At 38.8% G+C, this 21,528-nt stretch overlaps 1 protein-coding gene across 1 annotated transcript in view; it reads left to right on the top strand.

Moving 5' to 3' along the window:
• The window catches only part of LOC124719007, a 138,966-nt gene that overhangs the window by 36,333 nt on the left and 81,105 nt on the right, over nt 1-21,528 (top strand). Inside the window, exon 3 of the mRNA XM_047244676.1 lies at nt 3,544-3,745. Within this exon, the coding sequence (XP_047100632.1) occupies nt 3,544-3,745 (202 nt within the window). The remainder of the gene's footprint in view (nt 1-3,543; nt 3,746-21,528) is intronic.

The raw sequence follows: 21,528 nt of genomic DNA, 5'->3' as shown, positions 1-21,528 counted from the left end.
AGTTTCTTCAGTTTTAATCTACAGGTCATAACCAATAGATTGTGGTCAGAGTCCACATCTGCCCCTGGAAATGTCTTACAATTTAAAACCTGGTTCCTAAATCTCTGTCTTACCATTATATAATCTATCTGATACCTTTTAGTATCTCCAGGGTTCTTCCATGTATACAACCTTCTTTCATGATTCTTAAACCAAGTGTTAGTTATGATTATGTTGTGCTCTGTGCAAAATTCTACCAGGCGGCTTCCTCTTTCATTTCTGTCCCCCAATCCATATTCACCTACTATGTTTCCCTCTCTCCCTTTTCCTACACTCTAATTCCAGTCACCCATGACTATTAAATTTTTGTCTCCCTTCACAATCTGAATAATTTCTTTTATTTCATCATACATTTCTTCAATTTCTTCGTCATCTGCAGAGCTAGTTGGCATATAAACTTGTACTACTGTAGTACGTGTGGGCTTCGTGTCTATCTTGGCCACAATAATGTGTTCACTATGCTGTTTGTAGTAGCTTACCCGCATTCCTATTTTTCTATTCATTATTAAACCTACTCCTGCATTACCCCTATTTGATTTTGTGTTTATAACCCTGTAGTCACCTAACCAGAAGTCTTGTTCCTCCTGCCACCGAACTTCACTAATTCCCACTATATCTAACTTCAACCTATCCATTTCCCTTTTTAAATTTTCTAACGTACCTGCCCGATTAAGGGATCTGACATTCCACGCTCCGATCCGTAGAACGCCAGTTTTCTTTCTCCTGATAACAACATCCTCTTGAGTAGTCCCCGCCCGGAGGTCCGAATGGGGGACTATTTTACCTCCGGAATATTTTACCCAAGAGGACGCCATCATCATGTAATCATACAGTAAAGCTGCATGCCCTCGGGAAAAATTACGGCTGTAGTTTCCCCTTGTTTTCAGCCGTTCGCAGTACCAGCACAGCAAGGCCGTTTTGGTTATTGTTACAAGGCCAGATCAGTCAATCATCCAGACTGTGGCCCTTGCAACTACTGAAAAGGCTGCTGCCCCTCTTCAGGAACCACACGTTTGTCTGGCCTCTCAACAGATACCCCTCCGTTGTGGTTGCACCTACGGTACAGCTATCTGTATCGCTGAGGCACGCAAGCCTCCCCACCAACGGCAAGGTCCATGGTTCATGGGGGGAAGTAGTCATACATCACCCAAAATTGCAATTTTGTGGTTTGAAAGCTCACAAGTAAGACCTATGTTGGGCATTAATAACACATGTACTTCCTTCACAAATCATGCCAACTCATATACAATTAAACCTCCTGGATTCAATATATTATGCCCAAACTGAGATTCAGACAGGATAATGGGGATCTGTTTCCTTAAAAACCTTAAAATGTTTCTACCTATGCTTTGGAACTCGGTGCACCTCTAAGGATGGCAGTATGTGTATCTTATGTTTCTGTGTCTGAGCAGATATTTTCTCTCAAAAAGCTGCTACAACCGCCACCCCATCTCAGAAGATGTCTTTCTTTGATAGAATTCGTCACGTGCAAATAAAACTTAACAACCCCAAACGATAACTGTACTCTTGCCTATGACATCTTATTTTATAATTTTCGGTTGCAAGTATGATTTGTTTGTTGGAAGACGTAGGGGCACACAACTCCTCTGGAGTGGTGTATATTACCACAGTCGAAACGAGGGACTCATTGCATTGGCGTAGCGAGGTGGAATGAAAGCACAAATTGCATTGGCATAGCGAGGTGAAATGAAATCACAAATTGCATTGGCACAGCGAGGTGAAATTAAAGAATAAATTGACCAGATGAGAGTAGGACTTTGACACTGAGGGTTCCATACAGACTTATTTATGTAGATGAAACAGTTTATTCATTTATCAATCTAGAATATTAATGACTTGTGCCTGGTATTGACATTGATACATGCAAGGTATGAGTCCCAGAGATTCCAAGACTTCCAGGAATGTTTTAATTTCATGTTTGAAATGGCAAAAGAAATATATTATTCATATAACAAAATTACAAATTCATAATTTTCTTTTTTTTCCCCTTTATTTATGCTGTGAAAACATGCTTTTTGCCAACTTTCATAACTCTACGTCGGTGAGGAGTACCCTAAATTTTAATGAGCAAGTTTGCGAGTATCAAAATTTGTGATGTAAATAATCTGTAATAATATGTAATAAATAATAAATCTTTGGATTACATTGACTTAGAAGCTTACATTCTTCACACTGCCGAGGGACTGTAGACGTTAAGGTGTGACAAATTTCAACTTGATATGTGTACACATATCTAAGAAAAAGGGATTTTAACAGATTGTGGACAGTCAGTCAGTCTGATAACAAGAGACAAATAAAATGTTTTTCATGTGATATAATTGCAAATTAACAATTTTTGGATTTTTTCCTTTGGTTGTGCTGTAAAAACTTATTTCATGCAAAATTCCATGATTCTGCATCCTATAGGTTTCAATGAGTAAGATTGTGAGTATCAAACTTGCAACGTAAATGTCCATATCTTTTTATTGCACTGACATAGAAGTTTATTGCTCCAGTGGGTGTGTAGCACACTTTGTACACATGTGACGAATAGTTGTCTTTACGTTACTGAGGTAAACGTGTATGTGCAAAATCAGAGTTTAATATTAGTGTTATTAAACAGTGATAAAATAAACTTATATTATATGAGCTAAATCACTGTTTAATTAAACAATAATAAAAGAAAACCTTTCTCTTGTCATGCTGTTGCCACGCACAAGTGTTACCCCACAGTGATGGCCCACTCAAAGCATTACACGGCACAGTCGGGTCAGGTCCCTGCGGCCCACACTTGATTACTAATTATCTCATAGGTAACTGTCCGATTGTGCTGGCTCAGAATCTGGGCATTTTCTTGCTTGAATCGTAATTTTTTTTCATCTAGGTTGCTGTTTATTTTATATTAGTGCTGCTCTTTTGGCTGTACGACAACACAACTTATTACTGTGTTAGCTGAAGAAACAGTGAAGGAATAGATATGGACTTCAAATTGTAAAATGAGGGAACAGAACAAAACAATATCATTTGCGATCGGTGCACTTTATGCGCAGGCACGCCATTTCGAGGGTTAAATTTTTTTCTTCACCGAGGGACCGTAGATGGTAATATGTGAGATAAATTTGAAGTGAATATGTCTACGGATTGCAAAAAAAAAAAGGGTTTTTAACAGTCTGACACAGACAGACAGTTGGACAATAGAGTGAAACAGTAAGGGCTCCCGCTTTTAGCAATTGAGGTACAGAACTGTAAAGATAAAGGTACTTCAAATGATCTTTTCGTTCTATTGCCATGTGAAGGAAGCGGTAGTTCTGAAAGGTAGTGTTGTTCTTGTTCTTCCATTTTTGTGTCTGTGTTTGTTGCCATTTAATTTTTTTATCTGTTTACTTCTGGTTTTATGAGAGCATAGCTTCAATTATAGATGCTAAAATAGGTTACTACACACTGTTTGCAAATTGTCAGAGATACTATTTGCGAATGAACTATCGACACATTACTTTGTCACAGGGCCCTGTGGCAGTGCTACCTGGATGACCGTAAGGGTGGTGGGAACGAGCAGGAAGCAATAGAGATCTTCCGAAACATCCCGAACCTGTGTATAGTGCGCATGTGGTTCAATGTCAACCCCCTCGTCATCCAGGAGCTCTGCGATCACTGCCCGAGGCTCTCGGAGTTGCACCTCCATCCCAGTCAGAAGCTCACCTACTCGGTAAGTGTCACATCTTTTAAAGTGTAAGGTAAGTAAACCTGCCAGTGGTTACGCAGGGCAGCTGTTCACATCTCAGGAGATACACAAATTTTCCCTGGGCCTTCATTAGATCATTAGGGGCATCGTGGAAAGGCAGTGGACACGGTGTGTAAATTTTCTGACATTTAAGGTTCAAAATCGACCACTTTACGGTTTGTACTAGTAAAGTATCAGCATATTTATTTCTGAAATTGGTAACTGTCAGAGAAATTCAGTATCTGTATCCGTAGCCTCTGTAAGTGCCACAGCTGGAAACAAAACTACAGTCACAGCACACTTTCTCATTTCTGTTATACACTGCCACCAGCAGAACTCCGAGCAGACATAAAGCTGAACCTCTGGATACAGTATCGGATGAGTGAGAATAGTTTGTACTGACTTGTAATATAATTTTTGCAATAGGAAGTATGTGTGGTGCCATAAATATCGGCAGTCACTAAATGCCTTACTTTCGTAAGGGCCTGAAATGTACGAAACGGAACTGTTGTTGTTGTGGTCTTCAGTCCTGAGACTGGTTTGATGCAGCTCTCCATGCTACTCTATCCTGTGCAAGCCTCATCATCTCCCAGTACCTACTGCAGCCTACATCCTTCTAAATCTGCTTAGTGTATTCATCTCTTGGTCTCCCTCTACGATTTTTACCCTCCATGCTGCCCTCCAATACTAAATTGGTGATCCCTTGATGCCTCAGAACATGTCCTACCAACCGGTCCCTTCTTCTAGTCAAGTTGTGCCATAAACTTCTCTTCTCCCCAATTCTATTCAATACCTACTCATTAGTTATGTCATCTACCCATCTAATCTTCAGGATTCTTCTGTAGCACCACATTTCTAAAGCTTCTATTCTCTTCTTGTCTAAACTATTTATCGTCCACGTTTCACTTCCATACATGGCTACACTCCATACAAATACTTTCAGAAACGACATCCTGACACTTAAATCTATACTCGATGTTAACAAATTTCTCTTCTTCAGAAACGCTTTCCTTGCCATTGCCAGTCTACATTTTATATCCTCTCTACTTCGACCATCATCAGTTATTTTGCTCCCCAAATAGCAAAACTCATTTACTACTTTAAGCATCTCATTTCCTAATCTAATTCCCACAGCACCACCCGATTTAATTAGACTACATTCCATTATGCTCGTTTTGCTTTTGTTGATGTTCAATTTTATATCCTCCTTTCAAGACACTGTCCATTCCGTTCAGCTGCTCTTCCAGGTCCTTTGCTGCCTCTGAGAGAATTACAATGTCATCGGCGAACATCAAAGTTTTTATTTCTTCTCCATGGATTTTAATACGTACTCCGAATTTTTCTTTTGTTTCCTTCACTGCTTGCTCAATATACAGATTGAATAACATTGGCGAGAGGCTACAACCCTGTCTCACTCCTTTCCCAACCACTGCTTCCCTTTGATGCCCCTCGACTCTTATAACTGCCATCTGGTTTCTATACAAATTGTAAATAGCCTTTCGCTCCCTGTTTTTTACCCCTGCCACCTTCAGAATTTGAAAGAGAGTATTCCAATCAACTCTGTCAGAAGCTTCCTCTATGTATGGGAAAATTTATTTTCAATTTTCTTGTAAGCTACAGATATCTTTTGAAGAATAACTTTTTTTTTTTAAGAAGAAAAAATTATTAGTAAACAGCAGAAGATGTTTTGTAGAAAGATGTTGTACATCTAGTGAACATTGTGACGTCTGCTTTACTAACCTTCCAGTCACATGAATGAGTGAAATAAGCCTCCTAGCTGAAGAGGGAACCACACAGGCATCAAAAGCAATAAAACTGTTTACCCACACAGAAGATACAAATTCTGTAAGTGTTGTTATACCAGAACTACAGACAGAAAGAATCTTAAACACATTTGATTTTCAGGCAAAAGTGATTACATTTACAAAAATATTTGTGTATTCGAAAGTTGATTGAAATGTAAGATTGTGCGAATCGTTAGACTCCGTACAAAGCTGTAATATTAAGGGAATTGTGTATCATAATAACAGATAACCTCTCATAGAACTGACAGTAGAAATATATGCTTCTCGTGTATGACATATATGTTTAAATTCTCTTGCTTTCAGTGGAGTGAACTGAAAGTGAAAGTATTTTTTCATGAACAAGTTGTAGTTTATGTCACTGAATCAGTAAGATTAGTCCGCTCGTACATTTATTTCACATGAAATAACTATTTTAGGATGCCTGTAAACAGGGAATATAAGGAATTATCAGGGAATTTCATGCAACTGCAAAATATCAGTGGATTTCATAAAGTATCAGAGAATTTTCTTGCAACTACTCAATACTTTTTTTTAATTACTGCAGAGAGGTACTTTGTGCCAGCATGTTCATCACAGTGATTCATGCTCTTTATGGATTGCTGTTGAAAGCTTAGTACACATTATTGTTTACAGTAACACCATAATTGTTGAGACCTGTATTTGTGCTTGTTGTTCTGTGATATAAACTGTGGAAACTGAGTCATGAAACATACGATGCATATGTATCATATAATGACCTTACATACTCTTTGCCATTGTTAAACATAACAGTATAATATAAAGTTCCATAGTCCTAATATCATTCTCTCCATTCGTGCCAAAATATAATCACCATCATCATCATCATCATCATCATCATCTCTCCACTCTCCACTCTTTTCAACATTTCACGAGGACCCTATTTCACCATAGTATCACCACCTGATAATTCTCAACCAACCAATTTAATATTCTAAAATCAACCTATACATTACGCATTTATAGTCAAACTACAATCAATTCCAGTACACATGTATCACTCAACTATTCCATTAAAGAATATTACTATCATTATCAACAGTTTTCATCTATGTGATCTGAAAAACAGTTTCCTTACTTAATTGGCATTTATTGCATTTATACAGCATGACAATTATTGAACTATATGAAAAAAATGCAAATTAGTTACAAACTATGGCATGCACAGACTTTATTTAACATGTAAACATCACTACAGACATTCGGATTTAGGTTATAACGTGTCCGATTTGCCTGCCGTCATTGGCGACGATATGTTGCAGACAAATAGTGAAATTCTGCACAACCCGCTCAAGTGTCGGTTCATTGATGCTGCCGATGACCACCTGAATGATTGTTTTCAGCTCAGCAATGGTTTTGGGGTTATTGCTGTACACTTTGTATTTAATTTAGTCCCACAAAAAGGAGTCACGTGTTCATATCTGGAGAATATGGCGGACAATTGAGGCCCGTGTCAGTGGCCTCTGGGTACCCCAGAGCCAGAATGCAGTCCCCAGAGTGCTCCTCCAGGACATCAAACACTCTCCTTCTTCAGTGGGGTCAAGCCCCATCTTGCACGAAACAGATCTTGTCGAAATCGGGGTAACTTCAGATAATGGGGCTGAAATCATCTTCTAAAAGCTTCACACACCATTCGGTAGTCATCGTGCCGCCGAGGAATAGCACACCGATTAATCCGTGACTGGACATTGCACACCACACAGTCACCCTTCGACGGTGAAGAGACTTCTCGATTGCGAAATGTGGATTCTCAGTCCTCCAAAAGTGCTCGGCCACACTGTACTGTGACATTTTCACATGCAAATGGCCGACAACAACAATGCACGTGCACGTGTGCGTAATAATTCCCGTCGTGCTCTGTGGCCAACCGTGCAGTTTGAATGTCCTAACACAAACCGTTCAGAAGTTATGACAATTGTATTTCATGTAGTTCAATAATTGTCACCCTGCATATTACATAATCAATGTATAATACATGTATCTATGTACATTACATAGTCAATACTCAAATGTGCTCGTAGATGAAGGTTCGTATCAAATTCTTTTACTCACAAAGTTTGTAGAAATTCTAGATTTTTTCCATAATAATTCAGATGCTGACTGTGAATCTGCAGTGTAACAAGTCTGAACCATCCTCAAAATGATACAACTTTCGAATAACAACACACACTATTTCACCTAACTAAATACCGTGTGTCTGCAAAGTCTCTCCACAGTGGTGAGCCTCGTGTGTCTCGCCTTGTGGCGCACACAACGTCGGCACCACATTTGAGTGTCTCCTGCAATAGGAAGGGAAAAGGTAAGTTAGCTCCTCTATTAGCAGATACTGTAAGGGGGGCCACAGTCACATAGGGGACGATCCCTGTGGTTAATGGGACCAGACAGACAGGTTTTTTAGTTAAAGTCAAAGTCCAAACAGACAATAATCAAGAAAAATAGAATAAAAGAAGTTTCATGTACAGTAAATAGGGATAATGCTAAGTGCGAGGGTCTACGGTTTGTGCGCAGACGTACGGTACGTAACACGCGCTCGCCAGTTGACCTGTCTGAAATGCTGACAATTTGCTGGGTCAGTAGATGCGGCCCGGCGGCACTGCGACGAGGGTGCACCACCTGTCCGCCGTCTGCAGCGCGCCAGTTAACTAGTGAGGCCTCGGGCGCCAATATGTCTTTCTTTGCTCACCACGGAGCCTTTCGATATGACCGTAATTAGCCAGTGTTAGGACGTCGGACACAGTGGTCGTGGGTGTGCGTAGTGTGCGTATTTTTTATGATCTGTCTTTGTTAATAAAACTGTTTAAACTTACTTCTCGTGTTCGCGTATTGCCGTACCTCGAGGACCCGCCGCTTACTAGTCCTCACAAATATTTTGTCTAATTATCATTCGTGGCAACAATACAAACTACCCCCTTATATAAATGGTGTCAGCACGGGGATAATTATGGAAAATCTACAGTCCTGAAGAGGTGTGGCACGACGTGAACTTCGATCGGCAGCAGCGTGAACGTCTTCTGACTACACGGGGACATCTGGTGCTGGAATTCAGGTCGGTCTACTCCAGTTTGGCTAGAATACGAAAGGCAGTGACGGATGTTTATTTTACATTCGAGTGACTCATTGGCGTTAAATTAGATGAAATGTCGCAGTCCGATCTGGGTAACATTGTCAATCTACAAACTGTTATTAATGAATTGCGAGAAGAGATTCGGCAGTTAAAAACAGAAAGACGTGAGCGTAACATTCCGAAAGACTTGTCAAATGATAGTTCGTGCAGTACAGGTACAACTACAATAAACAATTTTTCATTATTGCCATCAGTACCAGTGTTTAGCCGGAAACCCAAAGATGATGTGTGAAGGTGTTTTTTCGTAAACTTGAAGCTGCCACACAATTAGGATCCTGGACAGATTCCAATAAGCTAGTGGCCGCCAAATTAAGAATTCAGGGAGCAGCACAACATTTCACTAGCGTGGAGCCTACTTGCGTGCAAACAGAAGATTTACAATAAGTTTAGAGTGATTGTTGTTCAGAGATTTAAATGTAAAAACACAATCAGATTTTACAGAGAGCAGCTTCTCAGTTTGCGAATGCGACGAGACGAATCTATCGAGCAGTTTGCTGACAGAATTCGAAACATCGATGCTCAAACGTGCGAGTTAGTAGAAGATGAAAATGAAAATCACATTCAGTTGTTCGAAGCCGACCAGAGAGCCTTGGACACATTCATTCGTGGGTTGCACAGAGAGGAAGTAAGCAAAGCTGTTCTATTGGCATGATATAAAACGTTTCAGGAAGCAGTAGAATCAGCTGTTGATTTTATTGAAGCACTAAGAAGACCGAATGAGATGCAGAAACAAGAATGCAGAGTTTTCAACACCACAGTACAATGCTACAGATGCAGTAAGCTGGGTCACAAGCATAAGAATTGTAAAGCGAATCGAATCTGCCATCAATTGCAGGTTGCAGGGTCACGTTTTGAGAGATTGTCGCAACAAGAAGAAAGGTAATGCAAATAACAGACAATCTGCCAGATCTTTAAACAAGTACGGGGATGTATGGGCTACCCCTCCCTCTGCCCGTTGCCAGAGGCAGTGATTCTTGTTAGTTCCAGTGAAAATCAGACTGAAAATGACTTCTTGATAGGTGCTGGTGCTCTATATCGTGGGAGAAACATCAAACTACTTATTGACACAGGAGCACAGACCTCATTAATGTGGTGTGGCATGCATAAACGGGATAAATTGAAACAACCGCTATTAAAAGTGTGAGGGTTAAATGGAGGGAAGCTACGGAACTATGGAGAAGTCGACGTAAAATTAATTCTTGGCCAAGGCCAAGATGAAGGGGAAAATATAGATAAAGATAAATACACAGCAAGGGTGTGAGTAGTTTCAAATAACGAAACACATTATGACGGTGTACTTGGATTTGATTTCTTGTTTGCTAATGAAGCAGACATATTTGTCGCAGAAAGAAAGATCAGACTAGGCCGTAGCAACTACAACCTAGGAAATCGTTCTCCAGATCATACTCAAAGGAGCAGCAATACTGACGTTGTGGGAATGGACTGCCCAAATGATGCATCAGTTCAAATCGTTGAGTCGATGTTCAAATTGATCAGCCTCAGCAAATTCCCAAGGGTGCAGGAAAGACAATCTACGGTGAAGTTAAGTCACCCCGATGCAAGGAAGGAACTTTGTTATTAATTGAGCGATCTGAGAAAAGTGAGTTACTGGATACAATGAATTGTTATGTTTCTAGAAGTGTAGGTGTCGCTACAATGGTAAGACAGAATGTCGCAAAAGTCCCGGTTACAATAACAAATATGAACAATGAGGATGTTGTTTTGCCCCGAGGAACAAAAGTTGCTGAAGTGTTGAGTGTAAGTAACAGTGACGTAATACAGATTCCAGATGAGGTAACAAATGCTGCAGTTATAAACACAGATTTTTGTAACAGTACCGCAAAATTACAATGAGGAGACGAAGTTAAGAATGAACTGAAGCGAAAGATTTGGAAGAAGAGAGAACATTTGACAGCTGATGAACAAAAGATTTTAGCTCCTGTTTTGTTGGAGTATGCAGATTTATTCGGAGAACGTGCAAATTTACCTGTCACTCATTTAGTTCAGCATCATATTCATACAGGGAATGCAGCCCGAATTGCACAGAAACCTTCCTGTGTACCATTCAGTCAAAGAGAGTTGGTAGAAGACATGGTTAAAGAACAATTAGAAGCAAGAATTATAAAACCAAGAGATCCTTCAGACCCACTGTGGAGTTCGCCTGTTGTAATTGTAAAGAAGAAACCAATTTCTGGAGAACGACAGTACTGAGAGATAAAGAAGCTTGCACAGGATAGAGTAGCATGGAGAGCTGTATCAAACCAGTCTCAGGACTGAAGACCACAACAACAAATACAGTTCTGTTTTTGTGTTGATTACCGATCTTTGAATGCTGTGACCACACAAGACATTTACCCTGTACCAAATTTAGTGGAAACCTTGGATTACTTGGGCAGATGTCGAATTTTTCCAGTATGTGATTTAACAAGTGGTTATCACCAGTTAACAGTGCGTCCAGATGATCAAGCAAAAACTTCATTTGTAACAGCAACAGGAGTCTACAAGTATCTTTGTATGCCACTTGGACTTCATAATGCTCCAGCTTTATTTCAATGCCTGATGGATTCAGTTTTACGAGGGCTCACCCCAACGCAAGCACTTGTTTACCTTGATGATGAAATAATTTTTGGTGAAAACATGAAGCAGCATACTGAGAGACTACAAGCTGTTTTTGAGCATATAAGAAGCTCAAACCTGTCTTCATCAATAGATAAATGACATTTTGCACAAAGTAAAGTTAACTATCTTGGTCATGTTATAACCAGTGAAGGTGTTCAACCTGATCCAAAATTAATTGAAGATGTAAAGAATTTTCCTGAACCACAGAATTTGAAAGAACTACAATCATTCTGGGGATTGTCAAATTTCTACAGATGATTTATTTCCAGTTAGGCGATTGTAGATTGTAGATTGTATTTTATTGGTCCTGTTGTCTACATAGCAGCTTATGCATAAGACATTGGACAAGTCAAGTTATAAATATACAGGCTGAAAGTAATTTCAAGGCATACATATTTAAGCTTACAATAATACACTTTACGCACAAGTATTTATATAACACATTTCATAAATTTAAATATTCTTCAATGGAATAAAAGCAGTGATGCTGTAAATATGACTTTAGAGATTTTCCAAATGTATTGACCTCAGTGATAGCTTTTTTGTTTTCAGGAAGTTTGTTATAAAGCTTAACTCCCATGTGAAAAGTACCTTTTTGGCACAGTGCTGTGCTGATTTGAGTCATATGTAAGTTCCTGTTTTGTCTGGTAAAGTGCTCATGTATATCACAGTTTTTTTGTAGCCTCTGGTCCTTGCCTATTACATTTAATTTAAAGAACAAAAGGGTTTCCATAATGTATACACACGGTAATGGGGGAATACCAGATTTCTTAAACAGGGGTTTACAAGAGTCTCTAGGCTTGCACCCAAACAAGATTCTAATGGCCCTTTTTTGTAGTTTAAAAGTGCTATTAGCTATTTTAGAGTTTCCCCAGAAGGTGACCCCATATCTAAGACGAGAATGAAAGTACGCATGATATGCATTCATTACTGTTTTCTCACTACAACATGATTTTAATGAACAAAGAAGATAACATGTTTTGCTCAGTTCTGTATTGAGACATTCAATATGCTTATTCCATCTGATGTTACTCTGCAGCCAAAGTCCTAAGAATTTGGTTTCAGTACTGTTACCAACTGGTTCGTCATTGATAGAGACTGATGGGATAAACATGTCCTTGTTAGGAACATTGTGGAATTTTAGAGCAACGGTTTTCTTACTGTTTATTACAAGCTGGTTACTCTGTGCCCAGCTGCTAAGTTGTTTCATGACCGTGTTTACTGTCTGCTGTAACTGTTCGTCGTCGTCTCCTTTTAATAGAATCGTGGTGTCATCTGCAAATATGATTGATTTGTGTGCATCAATATTTAAGCTTAGATCATTTATGTACAGAAGAAACAGAAGGGGTCCCAATACGGATCCTTGGGGTACACCACATTTTATTTGTTTATAGTCAGATAAGTGATTAGATACAGTTTTTAGTTCAATATCTGTGTGCTTGACGCACACTGCCTGCATACGATTTGTCAGGAAGGAACTGATCCACTTGTTGGACAGACCTCGAATACCATATCTTTCTAGCTTTGATAGCAGAATTTTATGGTCCACCATGTCAAATGCTTTTGACAAGTCAATAAAGACTCCTATTGTTTCCTGTTTTTTGTCCATCAGGTTTAGGATGGAATTGATGCACTCATAGACAGCCGTTGTCGTTGACCTCTTATTTCTGAATCCATGTTGTTCATTACATAGGATGCTGTTTTTATTTATAAATTTCATAAGTTTCTCATACATAACTTTTTCCAATACTTTAGAGATGCGGGAGGAAATTGTGATGGGTCTGTAGTTATTTACATTGTCTTTATCCCCTTTTTTATATACAGGAATAACTTTTGATGTTTTTAACACATCAGGGAAAGTGCCTGCCTGAAGTGAGCAGTCGCATAAATGTGTGAGTACTTCAATTAGGTTTGATGCGCTCTTCTTTAACATTGTTGCAGGTATACCATCAATACCTGCCGATTTGGAATTTTTTAGTCCTTTTATTGCTTTAGCTACTTCATCTTGTGAAACAGAACTGATGTACATTGATCCTCTACATGTACTTATTTTATATTCATTTGCCTGGATGCTCTTAAAGTTTGATTGTAACATATTTTGAGCAACACCTGTGAAAAAGTTGTTAAATGTATTAGCTACTTCTAAGGGGTTTGTTACTTTTTTATTTTTATGTGATAGTGTTATATTTTTCCAAGGTTGTCTGTATTCTCCACATTCTTTTTTTATAACACTCCACATAGCCTTTGATTTATTAGCTGAATTATAAATGATTTCATCATTATGCATTATTTTTGCTGCTTTTATTACTTTTCTTAATATTTTGGAGTATTTTTTATAGTATGCGCGTACTACAGATGAGGAATTTTTTGAGTTACATATTTCATGAAGTAGTCTTTTCTTCTGGCATGAAACCCTTATTCCCTTTGTGATCCAGCTGTTTGTTCTCGAGTTTCCCCGTATGGTCAATGTTTTCAGTGGGAATGCAAGTTCAAAGAAATGGGTTAATGTATCAATGAAAGAGTCGAATTTTTCATTTATATCATTCATTTTGTACACTCCTAGCCATTTTTCTTTCTGTAATAAGTTGTTGAAGTAGTTCACATTATGCTGATTATAGCTTCGATATGTTGTTCTAAGAGACATGTTGTTAATAATACTGCCTTGTACTTTTATGCTTAATATTTGAGCAAGATGATCACTAAAACCTGCATTGAAAATTTTTAGTGAGGTGTTGTGTAAACTCTTCTTTACTAGAAACTGATCAAGAGCTGTTTGACAAGTTTCTGATACTCAGGTAGCTGCTTTTACTTCAGCCTTTAAATTGTAGGACGTTGCAAGGTTCAAAATGGTCTCCCTATTTCCACTATTCGTGAGGAAGTCAATATTGAAGTCACCACAGATTATCAATTCACAATCTATTTTATTTACTTTATTTAGCAATGACTCCATTTTGTTTAAGAAAAGTTCAAAATTCCCGGACGGTGATCGGTAAACTGTAGCAATAACCAGGTTGAACTGAGTAATTTTTATAGCTGCAATTTCATAATCCTTTTCGACATTTGCCCTAGTTAAGTCAGGTAGTGTAATAAAATCTACATTTTCCTTTGTGTAAATTGCTACCCCACCCTGTTTGCTGTTTTTCCTGCAGTAGTAAGCAGCCAAGACAAATTTGTTTATTTTCGTATTCTGGATTAATTCTGGGTTAAGCCAGTGCTCAGAAATGCATAACACTGAGATATCATTAAGTTCATGTGTCAATAGAACGTTAATTTCATCGATCTTATTACGCAGGGATTGCACATTATGGTGATAAATTTTTAGTTCGGGCGTATTCACGATTTGGTAATTGGGAATCATATTTACAGCATCACATACCTCTAGTTTAAATTAGGAACGTCAGCAGCGTTGTATTTTCGTTCTTCTTTCTTGTTTATTTTGTTTTCCTCGCTGTTGGAAGGATGTTCAGGAAGCTGATAAATTGTTCTATCCCTTACAAGTCTTTCTTTGATTATTTCACTAACACGATCACAAACAAATCTTTTCCCCTCATAGTTCAAATGCATTCCATGCTTCGTGTGCAGATTTCCATGCAGCTTGCTTATATCCAGTACATCGCACTTAGTGTATTGAGAACACAGTTTCCTTATTTTAATGTTTGTTTTCCGAATTTCTTTGTTTACACACGAATTATAAATCAGATCATGCCTATGAGGAAGTGTGGCAACTACTGTGTTTCTACATTTATTAGCTTGTAAAAAATTCTGTAGCGTTTTCACGCAAACCTCTGCTTCATTTTTTGCCACATCGTTTGAACCCATTATACAGACGATAAAGTCATTTTCTTGCATTAATTTCGTCTGAGAGTTAATGTCTACAACATTTTTACATCCCGCTCCCGGTTTCACTACACTAGTTACTGCTATGTCGCGATTTTTCTCACGGAGCATGCTGGATAGATTCCTGCCATGACTGTCTGCTAGTAATAGTACACTACTCTTTTTCTCTGATGATCTGTGTTTGTTGTTGACATTATTTGAAAAAACGCTATTCATTTTCAGTTCACTGTCTCTTTCAAGTTCACGATCATTTGGAGAGTCGTTATCACAGTCACTTGTTTGCAAAACATGATATTTGTTTTTCTCCGAAAATGTGACATTTTTAGCGGACTTTGTTGTTCTTTTTGTAGTTGGAACACTATTTTTGTACGGCACTTTTACCCACTCGGACGATATATTACTTTTGTCTTGCATCACTTCACTTAGTGTTGGCTTCGATCGCAGATCCCGATTTTCTTTCTTGAGTGAGTCAATATCGCTTCTTAAGGAACTGACTATGAATTGTAAGCTAGCAATTCGTTCTTTTAGCGTTGTTATTTCAGTGTTACAATTCTTACAAACTCCCTTTTTAACAGCATAACTATAACTATTTCTCAAGTTAGATTCACACACTTCTACACTCGCGGCCATCATTTCACTGTGTCAAATATAGCACGTCCAAGGACACAGCTACTGAAGAAAGGAGCCACATTTAATTGGTCAACAGAATGTAAAAAGGCAATGGAAGGACTTAAAACTGCTCTAACCACAGCCCCAGTGTTAGCCTATCTGGATTTCAGTAAACTTTTATTCTTTCAACAGATGCATCCAATTTTGCCATAGGTGCAATCTTGCCTCAAGAAGTTGATGGTCATGAACATCCAATCTCATTTGCTTTTCCAGACAATTAAACAAAGCAGAATGTAATTATACCAAAAACCAAAGCACAAAGCTCCTTCTCAGTAGTAGTATAACACATAGCAGATGTTTCTTAACAGGAAGAGAATTTACAGTTATTACAGATCATGCCACACTTAAATGGTTATTGAGCTTAAAGGATCCTAGTTCCAGATTAACAAGATGGGCATTAAGACTGAGTGTGTACCAATTTAAGGTTATTCACCGACCTGGTAAACAACATGTGACTGCTGATGCAATGAGTCGAAAAGTCAATGTTTGTTTTACAATAAGTCGAACAGAAGAGTTAAAGGCAGCTCAAGAAGAAGATCCACAATGAAAATTATCGAAAAATGATCAATGTTTTGTCGAAATAGATGGATTATTGTACAAAATCACTAGTAAAAGAAACTGCCTAGTTATTCCAGAAAGCATGAAAGAGCAAATCATGAGAGAACAACACGGTTCTTTATCATCAGGACATTGCGGTAAAAAAGCAACAAACATTAGAATTGCCGATCCACAAAGTTGACATTTTCGAGTTTCTTTCACAATGAGATTCCTGTAACAGATGGAATAACGTAGGGAAAAGTAGAACACCATTGCAAGAACTGCCAGAGACAAGCGAACCATTTGAACGAGTAGGACTAGATGTCGTAGGACCATTGCCTAAGACTAAAGATGGAAACAAATACATATTGCCAATGTTAGAGCATTTCTCTAGATACCTTCTCATGATACCGATACCTGACGTCCGCCCCCAGTAGCTGAGTGGTTAACGCGACAGACTGTCAATCGTAAGGGCCCGGGTTCAATTACTGGCTGGATCGGAGATTTTCTTCGCTCAAGGACTGGGTGTTGTGTTGTCCTAATCGTCATCATTTCATCCCCATCGACGCGCAACTCACTCAAGTGGAGTCAAATCGAAAGATTTGCACCCGTCGAATGGTCTACCCGACGGTGCAGTGGCCCGGTGTAATGTTAAGCTCTCTCTGTACAGCTTAAGCGTTTTCGTGGACTTACTTGTTGAAGAATGCTGGTCCTGCTTTCTTGCAGCGCCGATGTCTTCTGCTAGCACCGGACACTTCTCCAAAGATTTCACTGCTAGGAAGGGGAAATTTTCGTTCTCTCGCTCTCTCTCTTCTTATTTAAACAATTCAATGTACCAGAACATATTTATTTCCAGTTTGTACAAAAAAAGCAACAACTTTATGACGTAAGCCCACACATTACCGGACACCCAGAATCGGTTAATTACACATTTTTGAACACAATTAATACATAAGCTTTTATCGTGGCTGACTATCCACGTCCAGTCCACGTACTCTCGACAGCAGTTACACGTCTAATAAACAGTCACTATCTCGAGTCTCTCCATTTGTTTTTTTAACAATGTAATGCTACATTGCTCTCTGCAGCCAGCCACGGAGCTTCCGGTCCGTATTTGTTTATTCTTGTCAGGTCGCGCCGAACACTTGCCAGCGCCGACGAATTATCTCCCTTCCAGTTTCGCCTTATCTCCCTTCCAGTTTCGCCTGCACAAACAATAAGTGGGTGCAGTATCCCGTGCTCATCCTTACGCCCTGCTTTAAAATAACGCATCTTCGAAATGGCTGGAACACAAGTGTCTCCAGACTTTCATAAAATTCTGGGGGCACTACAACGGGAGGCCCTAGTCACACAACATTTACATTTTTTTAATACGTGATCAGAGCGCTGAGACTATAGCTAAAGTTTTTGTAAAAGAATGGATTCTTAAGTTTGGATCACCATTAAGTATAGTTAGTGATCAAGGAACGAATTTTATGAGTGAATTACTTAAACAGACTTGTAAGCTCATGCAAATAACTCGGTTAAGGACTACACCAGCACACTCTGCAGGAAACGGAAAAGTCGAGCGAGTCCACAAGACAATTATTAAAAGGGTTTGCCATTATGTTAGCAGCAAACATGACAATCGAGATGTCTGTTTACCGTACTTGGTAAGTGGTTAGAATGCCAAAATGCACAGCTCAACTGGCCTAAGTCCATACGAGATCGTTTACGGAAGAAGAATGCGTTCACCCTCAGACGTTGCACGATCGACTGCTGGAATCGGCAACGAACACGTAAGGGGAGTAGCACGCAAGCTAAAGGAAGCACGGTGGGGAGTGAAACAGCGAAATCGTCAATCCTTTCTTCAAAAACAGGACAACACGACCGCCAAGCAGCAGTGCCACAGTGTTGAGTTGGAGTCCTTGTGTATCTGAGCAACGTGGTGTTAAAGAAGAGACAAGGCAAAAAGTTTAAGAAGTTTTCGAAAGGACCATATCCAATCTTGGAGGTGTTGTCACCAGTCACTCATAAGCTCCAACTGCCCTTTCATTCGATTGTCGTTCGTGTCAATTGTGTAAAAGCCACTTTTAGGTAGATTTCCTGTAGTATCGCAAGACGACGAGGACTGACCAAGAGGCAGACCTGCTGTTCTCAAACCCAGGAAGCGAGAATTGCGAGGTCGCAGTCCGAACTTTGAGGCCGTGGCATCGCCACCTTCTGAGCGATCCTGTTCCAGACACCCCTACAATCTGCATTAACATGTGTAGTGGGTGAGAGTACAATGTGTGTGTTTATTTCAGCCATGTGCTTCTGTGAATGTGTTGTGAAAATTTAATATTGAAGCTATTACACAAGTGCACAAGTGAAACTAAACCTTTTATTCCACAGGTTACCATGAGAAACTCATTTATTTTATGATTATTGTTAACTCTAGTATTCATAACTAATTAACCATGCTCATTTTTATTCTAATGTTTGCTATGATAGCTTATTCTACTAATGCTGTAGTAATAGTACCACAGAGTACAGGTGTTTCGTTTTACAGATCCTACCATCAATTGAGCGGAAGCTAGATGCGACCTATACTATAATTTACCCTGTTAACTCTTACAATTTATATGATTACTGTAAGTTAACCACCACACACTCTTTAATGATTGAAGATGAATTAACTGTTATACATTTCAAAATTATGCTTTCATCTAGCAATGGGTATAGAAACAATAAGATTTATACTTACCCTGTGAAATGGAGACAGGCAGGTATTCATATAAAGTACATACTGAATGATATCTACTGATCAGCAAGGATCAAGGATATTTTGTGTCCCTAAACGAAAACGATTTGCATATGTGTGAATGTAGTCATAAGTTAATTTGCCCTGAATCGGCAGTATTCTTAGATAGTAGAGTGTACAGCTGTGAGAAAGAATTGTGTATGAATCATCCCCCAAGAGATGATTGCTCTAGAATTTTAACGCATCTTTATCATCCATTTGTTAAACGATGTTGTGAAGGTATAATTTTCTCATTTAACTCCACCCTTGATGTCACATTTACATGTAGAAATTGTGATACACATGAGCTACATTCAAATTGAGTAATAGTGGATTAATCTTGAATACCACACATTGTGGTTTATCATGTGAACTATTTGATATGCCTAGTGTATTGCCAACTACATTTCATGCAACTGGACAGTTGCCATTAATGAGAATGTTATCTGTTTATTACAAGGATTCATACATATTAACATAAGGAAAGCGTTCCTTATCTAGTTTTTCTGAAGACAGTAATTTAATTAAGCACATCCATGAAAATGTAATCTCTTCCAATAATGAGTTAAACTTCACTGAAGCAGCAAATAGAATTAAGTCCTTTGATTCATCCAGTGATGTTAATGCATACTTGATTGTCAGTATTGTGTTTTTACTGCTTTTATTAATTTGTCTTTTGTGAACAGCATTTGTCACGTACGAAATTGTCATCCTGACGGCACGCTTCTCTGTACCGAATGTTACTGTGTCTGCAAATGAAATACATGTTGCAATGCCCTCTGATGCCACAAATGGCAAAATAGATTCATAACACCCAGGAGGTCGTTCTGAGCCACCTACGGTTGCTCTTTTTCTTTGGGGAGAGTGATGTAAGGGTCTACGGATTGCGCGCAGCCGTACGGTACGTAATACGCGCTCGCCAGCCGACCTGTCTGGAATGCTGACAATTTGCTCGGTCAGTAGACATGTGTCCGGCCGCACTGCAACGAGAGTACGCCACGGCCGCCGTCCACAGCGCGCCGATTAACTAGCGCAGCCTCTGGTGCGAATATGTCTCTTTTCTTAGCTCACCACAGAGCCTTCCGATACGACCGTAATTAGCCAGTGCTAGGATGTCAGACACAGTGATGATGGGTGTGCATGGCGTGCGTGTTTTATGATCCGCCTTTGTTAATAAAACTGTTTAAACTTACTTCTCGTGCTCGCATATTGCCGTACCTCGAGGACCCACCGCTTACAGATACCGACAGATATTTCGTCTAGTTATCATCTGGGGTAACAACACAAACTACCCCCTTATATAAGGATGGTATCAATTTACTTTATCAAAATATCAGTGGAATAAAAAAATAAAGTAGGTGAGCTACTACTGTGTTTAGATGATCTCAAAAATAAGAATGAGATTGATATACTTTATCTGTCTGAACACCATGTAACTGTGGGGATGGAAAGTGTCAGCATCAATGTGTACAATTTAGCATCTTACACTTGCAGATCTGGCATGGATAAAGGAGGAGTTGCCATTTACACAAAACAAGGGTGTATGTACAAATCTGCAGAAGTAAGCAAATTTTGTGTCGGTCAGCACTTTGACGTTTGTGCGTGTGAACTACAGCTTGATAACGTAGTGTTAATTTTAGCAACAGTGTACAGGTCCCCATTAGAAGATTAGGAGCTATTCGTAAACACTTTGACTCCCTACTATGCTGTCTGACAGGCAAAAAGAAGAAGTTATTAATCTGTGGGTGATTTCAATATAAACTTTCTAAGCAATTCTGATAGGAAAAATGAACTAGAAGTGTTATTAATTCCATATAACGTAGAATTGGTGATAAATAAAAATGAACTAGAAGTGTTATTAATGCCATATAACTTAGAATCAGTGATCAATTTCCCTACACGTATAGCTCGAGACAGTAGCACTCTAATATATAATGTATTTGTGCAGCAAGAGGATGTAAAACTAACACATACTTTCCCTGTGATAAATGGATTATCAGACCGTGATGCACAACTGATTTACTTAAAAAAACTTAGCAGCTTGTTATATTTCAGAAACCATTAAGGTGTAATGCTGGTCAATTTGTTATTTAGAGAAAGTTGAAGAAATGTTAATTGAGGAGATGCATTTATCATTGGCATATGGCTCATTACAAACAACATATTTCTTGATAAATGTGTATCCCATTTTGAACACTGTTGTCCCAAAAAAATTACTAACTGTAACACCAGTTTTCCAAGAAACCTTGAATGACTACAGGTATTAAATTGTCTTCAGAGAGGAAAATAAAATTGTATGAGGCAGCAAGAATTAGTAAAGACCCAGAAGTAATTTTACACTATAAAAATTATTCTAACTTCCAGAGAAAAGTTCTCAGAAAATAAAAGAATATGTATA

The sequence above is a fragment of the Schistocerca piceifrons genome, chromosome 10, assembly GCF_021461385.2.
Source record: "Schistocerca piceifrons isolate TAMUIC-IGC-003096 chromosome 10, iqSchPice1.1, whole genome shotgun sequence".
Classification (NCBI taxonomy): domain Eukaryota; kingdom Metazoa; phylum Arthropoda; class Insecta; order Orthoptera; family Acrididae; genus Schistocerca; species Schistocerca piceifrons.
The sequence above is the reverse complement of the archived record's forward strand: the minus strand, read 5'-3'. Positions and strand labels throughout refer to the sequence as shown.